The 12102-nt window shown below is 45.2% G+C and overlaps 2 protein-coding genes across 9 annotated transcripts in view; both read right to left on the minus strand.

Annotated features, from left to right (window-relative positions):
- Window positions 1-12102, minus strand: part of LOC103306413 (complement decay-accelerating factor-like) — a 96955-nt gene that overhangs the window by 48579 nt on the left and 36274 nt on the right. The window lies entirely within an intron of this gene.
- LOC103306410 (complement receptor type 1-like) overlaps window positions 1-12102 on the minus strand; it is a 138276-nt gene that overhangs the window by 27782 nt on the left and 98392 nt on the right. For all 5 annotated transcript variants that reach the window (XM_065594547.1, XM_065594546.1, XM_065594545.1 and 2 more), the window contains 2 exons: window positions 7519-7707; window positions 451-639 (listed from right to left, as the gene is read on the minus strand). In XM_065594547.1, coding sequence (XP_065450619.1) covers window positions 451-639; window positions 7519-7707 — 378 coding nt within the window. The remainder of the gene's footprint in view (window positions 1-450; window positions 640-7518; window positions 7708-12102) is intronic.

The raw sequence follows: 12102 nt of genomic DNA on the forward strand, positions 1-12102 counted from the left end.
CCTGCTGCTAAATCAAACCACTGGGGTCTTTCCAACTTGGACTCAGATTGTCCCCACAAACATACTGACACCACACACAGGGAGGAGATTCTAATTAAAAGTGCCACTATCAGGACAGCTGGATTGGGAACCACAAAACAAGACATGGGTCAGGTGAGGGGTGTGTCTGAGGGAGGAATTCAGGAAGCTTGGAATGGGAGGCTCAAGCATAAGTTAGGGCATAGGTCAGGACATATCATGAGTGCGAGGGCAGAGAGGACACCGGCAGTGGGCATCCCAGCTGGCAGTGTTTGGTCTGCTGCAAAGGAGGAATCTGCAGTGAGTTGGCCCATGACTCTACTTATTTTCAATACTTAAGGACTAAGATGTTAAATAGCCCCCAGGTCATTGCAATGGGCCCTCCACCCTTCCTAATCTCAGTCATTCTAGTGTGATGAAGAAATGAATCACCTTTGCACTCAGGGACAGGTGCATCCCAGCGTGGAGTTCCCCCATCACCAGCTACACAGCGAATGGAGGATACTCCAATAAGTGACCAACCACGGTCACATTCGTAGGTCACACTTGAGCCAACAAGGAAAACATTTTTCCAGGCGCGGTCATCCCATCCATTAGAGATACGTGCAGGTGGCTCGCAGGCTAGAATAAAAGGGGAAAATACAGCATTGATACAGAACAGGAAATCTCGTAAAAGAAGGGAGACAGCATAAATACCGTGGGGTTTCCTGACACTACATTTCCAAAAAAAGGTGGTTGGAGAGGCACCAGTCTCTAATACCTCTGACAATCTGACAGCACTGTGTTAGTTTCTGGCTGTGAGTTAGCATCATACCCATGGCATTGGGAGAGCAAAGATAAAGATAACAACATGCAAAACACTCTTAAAATGGCTCTTTGACCTGTAGAGGCCCCAAGGATCGTTGTTCACATGCTCACGACACTGAATAATTGCACTGAGTCAACACCAAACCCACAGTGCATCTCTCTCTCTCCGGAGAAACAAACATCATGAGTTCAACAAGAAAAAGGTGCGAGTGAAATCCCATCCAGTACTGTGTATCATGGGCATTTCACAGAGGCATCGGCAGCTGAAAGTCCTCACATGGAGCAGCAGAGCACATGCGCTCTGTTGGTTCATTTAAGGAGGTCTTATTGGCAGTTTTGGGACAACTATGAATGTGCAATTCACTCCCAGGCACACTTGTGGCCTTTTTTAAAATAGCCTCTTTGGTCTATGCAATCCCAACACTGAGAACACATGGCCATGGCTATATAACAGCCAACAAGTGCCTCAGTCCCACTGCTGAACTATCCCACAACGTCTCTGTCATAACCACCTTCCTGTATACAGTACTATAAAATCCCTCCTGGTCAGAGGCACAAAATCTTTTTACCTGTAAAGGGTTAAGAAGCTCAGGTAACCTAGCTGGCGCCTGACCAAATGGACCAATAAGGGGACAAGATACTTTCTAATCTGGGGAGGGGGAAAAGGCTTTGTTTTGTCTGATCTTGGTCTGTCTGTTCTGTGTGCTTGCCGGAGACAGATCAAGAAGGCAAGCAATCCAACTAAATTAGAATTAGTAAGTAATAATAAGGGAATGCGTTAGTTTGTGATTTTCCTTATCTAGAGGGAGGTTTTGTCTAGAGGGAGGTTTATCCCTGGATTTGTAACTTTAAGGTTTTGCCTAGAGGGGAGATCCTCTATGTTCCTGACTTTTGTTATTCTGTAAATTACTTACCATCCGGATTTTACAGAGGTAATTCTTCTCCCTTTTCTTTAATTAAAATTCTTCTTTAAGAACCTGATTGTTTTTTCATATTTTAAGATCCAAGGGTTTGGATCTGTGCTCACCTGTACCAATTTGTGAGGATATTATTCTCAAGCCTCTCCAGGAAAGGGGGCGTAGGGGTTTGAGGGGATATTTGGGGAAGATAGGGCTCAGGAAAAAGATCTTGGAGTCATCATGGATAGTTCTCTGAAGATGTCCATGCAGTGTGCAGAGGCGGTCAATAAAGCAAACAGGATGTTAGGAATCATTAAAAAGGGGATAGAGAATAAGACGGAGAATATATTATTGCCCTTATATAAATCTAGGATATGCCCACATCTTGAATACTGCATAGAGATGTGGTCTCCTCATCTCAAAAAAGATATACTGGCACTAGAAAAGGTTCAGAGAAGGGCAACTAAAATGATTAGGGGTTTGGAGAGGGTCCCATATGAGGAGAGATTAAAGAGGCTAGGACTTTTCAGCTTGGAAAAGAGGAGACTAAGGGGGGATATGATAGAGGTATATAAAATCATGAGTGATGTGGAGAAAGTAGATAAGGAAAAGTTATTTACTTATTCCCATAATACAAGAACTAGGGGTCACCAAATGAAATTAATAGGCAGCAGGTTTAAAACAAATAAAAGGAAGTTCTTCTTCACACAGCACACAGTCAACTTGTGGAACTCCTTACCTGAGGAGATCGTGAAGGCTAGGACTATAACAGCGTTTAAAAGAGAACTGGATAAATTCATGGAGGTTAAGTCCATTAATGGGTAAGGAATGGTGTCCTTAGACTCTGTTTGTCATAGGGTGGACATGGATGGCAGGAGAGAGATCACTTGATCATTACAAGTTAGGTTTACTCCCTCTGGGGCACCTGGCATTGGCCACTGTCGGTAGACAGGATACTGGGCTAGATGGACCTTTGGTCTGACCCAGTACGCCCATTCTTATGTTCCAAGTGGCCCTCCCTAAATGTTTGTTTAAATCACTTGGTGGTGGCAGCATTACTTAATCCAAGGAATAGGGGAGTTTTTAACCTAAGATGGTAGAACTAAGTTTAGGGGGTCTTCATGCGGGTCCCCACATCTGTACCCTAAAGTTCAGAGTGGGGAAGGAACCCTGACAATCTCCATCACAGTGTAATCGTTATCCCACCGCCGCTGCCCATCCGTACCTGTGAAGGGGGAGAATTCTTGAGGACATTATAAGGGGGCTGAGCTAGGACTAATAGGAGGAAATTAAGAAAAGGAAATTTTAGGCTGAACGCTAGGAAGAAGCCTCTTGAGAGTGAGATCTCTCTTGAATAGTCTCCTAAGAAAAGGGATGTGAAGCTCTTTTGACTGGCATATTTAAGCTTTGATTAGAAAGAGCCCTGGAGATTAGTCTATAGGGAACAGATCCATCTCTCCCCGAGATGGATGAGGTCATTTCATAGAAGACAGGGAGGGAAAAGGCCTTTATGAATCAATGCCCCATGGGGATCCTTCTAATAGACCCCCACCTAGAAACAGATCTGATGGGTTTGCATCTTCTCTGAGGCGGTTTCTAGGTTTTATAGGAGTCTATTTTTTCCTCAGCAGGATGCTTTAGTTGTGTTTATATTTACCCTTAATACAAAATCGCACTGGAGAATTTTGTTCAAACATCTTTATCAATGATCTGTATGATGGGATTAATTGTACCCTCAGCAAGTTTGAGGATGACACTAAACTTGGGAGAGAGGTAGATATGCTGGAGGGTAGGGACAGGGTCCAGAGTGACGTAGACAAATTGGAGGATTGGGCCAAAAGAAACCTGATGAAGTTCAACAAGGACAAGTGCAGAGTCCTTCCACTTAGGAAGGAAGAATCCCATACACTGCTACAGGCTGGGGACCGACTGGCTAAGCAGAAGTGCTGCAGAAAAGGACCTGGGGACTACAGTGGACAAGAAGCTGGATACGAGTCAGCACTGTGCCCTTGTTGCCAAGAAGGCTAATGGCATATTGGGCTGTATTAGTAGGAGCATTGCCAGCAGATTGAGGGAAGTGATTATTCCCCTCTAGTCGGCACTGGTGAGGCCACACCTGGAGTACTGAGTCCAGTTTTGGTCCCCTCCTACAGAAGGGATGTGGACAAATTGGAGAGAGTCCAGCAGAGGGCAATGAAAATGATTAGGGGGCTGGAGCACATGACTTACGAGGAGAGGCTGAGGGAACTGTGGTGATTTAGTCTGCGAAGAGAAGAGGGGGGATTTGATAGCAGCCTTCAACTACCTGAAGGGGGTTTCCAAAGAGAATGGAGCTAGGCTGTTCTCAGTGGTGGCTGATGACAGAACAAGAAGCAATGGTCTCAAGTTGCAGTGGGAGAGGTCTAGGTTGGATATTAGGAAACACTATTTCACTAGGAAGGTGGTGAAGCATTGGAATGGGTTACCTAGGGAGGTGGTGGAATCTCCATCCTTAGAGGTTTAAGGCCCGGCTTGACAAAGCCTTGGCTGGGATGATTTAGTTGGTGTTGGTCCTGCTTTGAGCAGGGGATTGGACTAGATGACCTCCTGAGGTCTCTTCCAATCCTAATATTCTATGATTCTAAATCCCATTGGCCTGGCATTCGATCGACTCGCTGCCTTTGAGGATGTAGCCAGATTCACCTTGAAACTCAACATGGTTTCCATTTGTATATTCAGTTTCACTTATAGAGATCTGTTCTCCATTTTCAATCACCAGGTTTGGAGAATGAGGAGTCTGAGAAACACCAACAAAGGGTTTAAGATGTTTTTGTTCAGACTAAGGATTTGTCTGCATGGGAAATTCATGGTGAAATTAGGGTGAAATAGCAAGGCTGTGAATTAAAAGGGCAATAGCTAATTCCACACTAACTCTTCCCATGGACACTCTTACTCCACACTAAGAGGGCTTCTTTGTGAGTTAGGTAAATTTTCTTCCAAAGTCAAAGTAGAGACACTTTCCATGGGGGAGACTTGTTCATTGGGAGAGTCACTATTCCATTTCAAACCGTAGGCCCGTGACAGCAAACCCATGAGGAGAAATGACAAACATCTAAAATTTTAGTGTTAAGTCTAAGATGTTCAAAGCCACAACATTTATACGGCTGTTGATCCATTATCTATGCCAGTGTTTCCCAAACTTGGGCCGTCGCTTGGTCAGGGAAAGCCCCTGGCGGGCCGGGCCGGTTTGTTTACCTGCTGCGTCCGCAGGTTCAGTCGCTCGCGGCTCCCACTGGCCGCGGTTCGCCGCTCCAAGCAGCACTGGAGCGGCGAACCGCGGCCAGTGGGAGCCGCGAGCGGCCGAACCTGCGGACGCAGCAGGTAAACAAACCGGCCCGGCCCGCCAGGGGCTTTCCCTGACCAAGCGACGGCCCAAGTTTGGGAAACACTGTTCTGTGCAATCCCAACACTTTGAGAACACATGGCCATGGCTATATAACAGCAGCAGATTTTCTCAACCGTGCATTCCAAGAAAGTTCGATTTCCAGGGGCAGATGTGGCAAATAATTTCTCCCTGCATTCAAGTCACGGTGACATTAGCACTGCTGGCAGATCTCCCCAGGGATTATGGGAATACTGCAGATGGGGCAATGGAGGGGCCAGTGCATTAACATGCGGCTAGCTGCCTCCACTCCAGCTTCCTGCTGCTAAATCAAACCACTGGGGTCTTTCCAACTTGGACTCAGATTGTCCCCACAAACATACTGACACCACACACAGGGAGGAGATTCTAATTAAAAGTGCCACCATCAGGACAGCTGGATTGGGAACCACAAAACAAGACATGGGTCAGGTGAGGGGTGTGTCTGAGGGAGGAATTCAGGAAGCTTGGAATGGGAGGATCAAGCATAAGTTAGGGTATAGGTCAGGACAAATCATGTGTCCGAGTGCCAGGGCAGAGAAGACACTGGCAGTGGGCATCCCAGCTGGGAGTGTTTGGTCTGCTGCAAAGGAGGAATCTGCAGTGAGTTGGCCCATGGCTCTACATATTTTCAATACTTAGGTTTCAGAGTAGCAGCCGTGTTAGTCTGTATCTGCAAAAAGAAGAACAGGAGTACTTGTGGCACCTTAGAGACTAACAAATTTATTAGAGCATAAGCTTTCGTGGACTACAGCCCACTTCTTACTCCTGTTCTTCTTTTTTCAATACTTAAGGGCTAAGATGTTAAATAGCCCCCAGGTCATTTCAATGTGCCCTCCATCCCTTCCTAATCCCTCCGCCATGGACAGTGTCCAAGTCTCTGGCAGTAAGTTCCGGGGGAGGGTGTGACAGCGTATCCCATAAGGCTTTATGGGGGGGTGTTTATAAATGTATGTATGATATAACTGAAATATGTTTTGTGCTGCCTGTGCCACGTAACATATCTCCGTAAAGGTTATGGTCTACTATATCTATGCATCCTATTTGTACATATATATCATTTTCTACTTGAGGTTAAGAATATGGGCTGTATGCTTGCTTGATTTCTAAGTAAGCTTTGTGAGGCATTTGGTCAGCTTCTTTAGGAAGGAATTTGCCAGGTTAAGTACCTGATCAGAAAACACTTGGGGAACAATGCATCTTGGAATGCTCCAATCCACATGAGAAGTCTTCCTGGAGACATGCAAGATACCATGTGGACAATGGCGTCGGCCTGTAAAGACTGAGTCATGCAGGGGCAGGTGACTTGCCCAGGTGACTCCAAAACTCCATCTTGGAGCTGGACTTTGCATAGGAGGGAGGAGGGGGGTCTCCACCCACAAGAGAGAGTCTATTTAAACCTGTGGGAGACCCCTCCATTTGGTCTTCAGCTGGCTAAAGAAGGAGCCTCTCCACACACCCCCCCCCCCCCCCAGGATACTTGAAGGAGACTGAAACAAAGGACAGTAACTACAGGGGGTGTGAGTGATTGCTGGACCCAGGCTAAAAGGAGATTAGCCTGTAAAAGGGAGTGCTCTGGAACTGGTGAGGAAATTATCTGTATTTAGTTTGGTTAGACATAGATTTGCGCATTTTATTTTATTTTGCTTGGTGACTTACTTTGTTCTGTCTGTTACTACTTTGAACCACTTAAATCCTACTGTCTGTATTTAATAAAATCACTTTTTAATTTAGTAATTTACTCAGAGTATATATTAATACCTGGGGGAGCAAAAAACTGTGCATATCTCTCTGTCAGTGTTATAGAGGGCGAACAATTTATGAGTTTGCCCTGCATAAGCTTTATGCAGGGTAAAATGGATTTATTTGGGTTTAGACCCCATTGGGAGTTGGGCATCTGAGTGCTAAAGACAAGCACACTACTGTGAGCTGTCTTCAGGTAAACTTGCAGCTTTGGGACAAGTGATTCAGACCCTGGATCTGTGTTAGAGCCAGACAGGAGTGGCTGGCTCAGCAAGACAGGGTGCTGGAGTCCTGAGCTGGCAGAGAAAACAGAAGCAGGGGTAGTCTTTGCACATTGGGTGGCAGCTCCTAAGGGGGTTTCTGTGATCCAACCCATCACAGCTTGGAATGGGAGGACCAAGCATAAGTTAGGGTATAGGTCAGGACAGATCATGTGTCCGAGTGCTAGGGCAGAGAAGACACCGGCAGTGGGCATCCCTGCTGGGAGTGTTTGGTCTGCTGCAAAGGAGGAATCTGCAGTGAGTTGGCCCATGACTCTACTTATTTTCAATACTTAAGGACTAAGATGTTAAATAGCCCCCAGGTCATTTCAATGTGCCCTCCATCCCTTCCTAATCTCAGTCATTCTAGTGTGATGAAGAAATGAATCACCTTTGCACTCAGGGACAGGTGCATCCCAGCATGGAGTTCCCCCATCACCAGCTATACAGCGAATGGAGGATACTCCAACAAGTGACCAACCACGGTCACATTCGTAGGTCAGACTTGAGCCAACAAGGAAAACATTTTTCCAGGAGCGGTCATCCCGTCCATTAGAGATACGTGCAGGTGGCTCGCAGGCTAGAATAAAAGGGGAAAATACAGCATTGATACAGAACAGGAAATCTCCTAAAAGAAGCGAGGCAGCATAAACACCGCGGGGTTTCCTGACACTACATTTCCAAAAAAAGATGGTTGGAGAGGCACCAGTCTCTAATACCTCTGACAATCTGATAGCACTTGTGACAGTGTACCCCATAAGGCTTTATGGGGAGGGGGTGCTTATAAATGTATGTATGACATAACTGGAATATGTTTTGTGCTGCCTGTGCCATGTAACATATCTCCGTAAGGGTTGTGATCTACTATATCTATTCATCCTATTTGTACGTATATATCATTTTCTACTCGAGCTTAAGAATATGGGCTGTATGCTTGCCTGATTTCTAAGTAAGCTTTGTGAGGCATTTGGTCAGCTTCTTTAGGAAGGAATTTGCCAGGTTAAGTACCTGATCAGGAGACACTTAGGGAACAATGCATCTTGGAATGCTCCAATCCACATGAGAAGTCTTCCTGGAGACATGCAAGATGCCATGTGGACAATGCAAAGACTGAGTCATGCAGGGGCATGTGACTTGCCCAGGTGACTCCAAAACTCCATCTTGGAGCTGGGCTTTGCAGAGGAGGGAGGTCTCCACCCACAAGAGAGAGTCTACTTAAACCTGTGGGAGACCCCTCCATTTTGTCTTCAGCTGGCTAAAGAAGGAGCCTCTCCACCCCCCCCAGGATACTTGAAGGAGACTGAAACAAAGGACAGTAACTACAGGGGGTGTGAGTGATTGCTGGACCCAGGCTAAAAGGAGATTAGCCTGTAAAAGGGAGCATTCTGGAACTGGTGAGGAAATTATCTGTATTCAGTTTGTTTAGGCATAGATCTGCGCGTTTTGTTTTATTTTGCTTGTGACTTACTTTGTTCTGTCTGTTACTACTTTGAACCACTTAAATCCTACTGTCTGTATTTAATAAAATCACTTTCTATTTAGTAATTTACTCAGAGTATGTATTAATACCTGGGGGAGCAAACAACTGTGCATATCTCTCTATCAGTGTTATAGAGGGCGAACAATTTGAGTTTGCCCTGCATAAGCTTTATGCAGGGCAAAACGGATTTATTTGGGTTTAGACCCCATTGGGAGTTGGGCATCTGAGTGCTAAAGACAAGCGCACTACTGCGAGCTGTTTTCAGGTAAACTTGCAGCTCTGGGACAAGTGATTCAGACCCTGGGTCTGTGTCTGGAGCCAGACAGGAGTGTCTGGCTCAGCAAGACAGGGTGCTGGAGTCCTGAGCTGGCAGGGAAAACAGAAGCAGGGGTAGTCTTTGCACATCGGGTGGCAGCTCCCAAGGGGGTTTCTGTGATCCAACCCGTCACAGCACTGTGTTAGTTTCTGGCTGTGAATTAGCATCATACCCATGGCATTGGGAGAGCAAAGATAAAAACAGCAACATGCAGAACACTCTTAAAATGGCTCTTTGACCTGTAGGGGCCCCAGGGATTGTTGTTCACATGCTGACGACACTGAATAACTGCATTGAATTACTGAGAATTGCAGCCAGACCCTGAGAAGTACTGAAGGCCTGCAGCTCCCATCAACATCAACAGTAGGGTCCCCCCGCATGGCTCCCTGAGTCATTAAACTGGCCCTGCTACATCTGCACCACCAAATTCCAGATCTGAACCCCTTCCATAGCCACTGAGTTCTGCCAGAACCCCCTGAACGAACATGCCAAGCCTCCTCCAAGTTATGAAACCCTTCTGGAGTCCCCCGAGTTCCTCACCCATCCCCACTAGCTACTGAACTTTACCTGCACACCACCTTTCCAGTATAACGAGCCATCCTTTCCCCATATGTCCATCCCTCTCAAACTAGTGAGGAGGAGGACTGTTTAGGGTAAAAGAAGGGGACAGAGCTGGTTCTAGCAGGCTATATAATTTTTTATAGTGGTTAGTTTTAGTCTTCCAACACTGTTCTGGGATTGTCACATATTTTCGAAGGTAGCCAGAGTGACGTGTAAAGCAGTCCCAGTCCTACCTGTTGAAATAGTTACTAGAGCATTTTCAGAGCTGTAGGCCTAATAACTCCAACAGATATCACCTTGCCTTCCGGTCTCTCTAATCCCTCAGGTGGCTTTTTGAAAATTCATGGATGCTTAAAATTCTCTTTTCATGTGCTCAGTGTTTTGAGCACTGCCCCAACACTGACGCAGGTGCCAGAAGCATTTGTACCACTGCTCCCAGTCAATGGTTGCGTTGTGGGACGGCAACATTCATCTGTGACAGGATATTTATAATGGTCACAGTGAAGCTGGCTGCTAAGGGAGGCACAGAATCGTTTTGTCCTCTGGGCATCCCAGCCATCTTCTGCCTCAGCCAGCATCATCTACGCTTGGGGCAATGTTGTCTGGTCTCTGGACCACTGGGGGAATAGGGCATTGTGCATGCCTTCTCCCATCATAGTTCCCTTAATCCAGGGTAATCTTTCTGCAGAAGCCTTTTTAACTCAGGGCTACTCCTTAAAGGTACAGAGCATATTTTCAAGAAATCTGAACTGCAAAAGGCATTTATTTGTACAGACATATAGTCCAGGCACTAACTTCAATAAACAGCATTCTTTAAATGCTGGCTAATGAAGAATTGATATAAAGTCTGGGAGACTTTATGGGAGACTGAAAATTCTCCCAATACAGTTTAATAAATCCGTTGCTGACAAGCAGATACTCTAGATGGGGTAAACACTAACTGCAGGAAAGGACAAAAGGATCTTCCTCAAGTATAGTCGCTAGTTAAAGGATTGGTATGTAATTGTGCTAAGAATGATGCAATGGGAGAGACCCCATACTTTCTATGTTTGGCAGGCATCCTTCGCTATCAACTGATTTGTACTTTGAAATCCAACAGCAAAGGCAAGCTGCGGTAACCTATCAGCAGCATGGGAAGGACCTGAGATGCAGACTTTGCTATGCACATAATTTAGCTACTAAGAAAACAGAGAAAAATCAGTTGGCAAACAAGTGGTGATGGTATGCCAAAGTAATCATGTCTACTGTAGAAGTGGGAGATAGAGACGTATTACACAATCTTAGTCCCACAGTAAATAAGAAAATTGCAGATAGGTGGGAGTCGTTAGTCTATATGGTACTACAACAATTAGAAAGTGAATTAAAGATGTACATGGTACAGGTAGAGTTGGGAGAAGGTTCCATCCAACCCTGCACCGGGACATGCTTTGTCCTTGTGGATTCATTTCTGCTTCCAAAGCTATGGAGGTAGAATTGTGATAGACATTCCAGTAATCTGGAAAATTTGATTAAAAAAATAGCCAATGCAAGCATACAAATTGAAGGAGATGGTGAATCTTCATATGATTCCATTCTACAATCAAACTAAATCCTGTAGCAGGGGAATACTTCATTCCATGAAGATCAAAGTGAAGAAGCACAAAACAGGAAATTCACCAGATGAGCTCTGCACTGGAGCTAGGGTGAATTTGCCTAAATCTAACAACAACACGAGTGAGAAGTTTTATAGAGGTGCCTAGCAGAAGTAAAACTAGAAGCCAATCTGGCCAATCTGTGGACTACGTTCTTAATTTTGCTACTGTCATTAGGGAGTAAAGGCCCACAGGCAATACTCGCTTATTACGTGTACCTTTTGGTACTACTTGACCATGCCAATAGACACACAAGATAAAATTGCCCATCATAGATATCTCACTGCCAGGACATCAGTCATTTAGGTAGGGGAGAATGTACCCCACATAGCATCATAGAATTGTAGGACTGGAAGGGACCTCGAGAGGTCATCTAGTCCAGTCCCTTACACTCATGGCAGGGGTAAGTATTATCTAGACAATCCCTGGCAGGTGTTTATCTAACCTGCTCTTAAAAATCTCCAATAGAGATTCCACAACCTCCCTATGTAATTTATTCCAGTGCTTAACCACCCTGACAGTTAGGAAGTTTTTCCTAATGTCACGTCCAGCCTAAACCACCCTTGCTGCAATTTAAGCCCATTGCTTCTTGTTCTATCCTCGGAGGTTAATGAGAACATTTTTCTCTCTCCTCCTTGTAACAATCTTTTATGTACTTGAAAATGGTTATATCCCCCCTCAGTCTTTTCTTCTCCAGACTAAACAAACCCAATTTCAATCTTCCCTCATAAGTCATGTTTTCTAGACCTTTAATCTTTTTTGTTGCTCTTATCTGGACTTTCTCCAATTAGTCTTTCCTGAAATGTGGCGCCAGAACTGAACACAATACTCCAGTTTAGACCTAATCAGCATGGAGTAGAGCAGAAGAAATACTTCCCCCAAGGTTTCACACCCAGCACAATGGGACCTTGGATCCTGAGTTCTCTGTGTGCTACCATAATTTAAATATACAAGTACACAGCAATTACACATTGAGTGTTAGATGTT

The sequence above is a fragment of the Chrysemys picta genome, chromosome 4, assembly GCF_011386835.1.
Source record: "Chrysemys picta bellii isolate R12L10 chromosome 4, ASM1138683v2, whole genome shotgun sequence".
NCBI classification, from domain to species: Eukaryota; Metazoa; Chordata; order Testudines; family Emydidae; genus Chrysemys; species Chrysemys picta.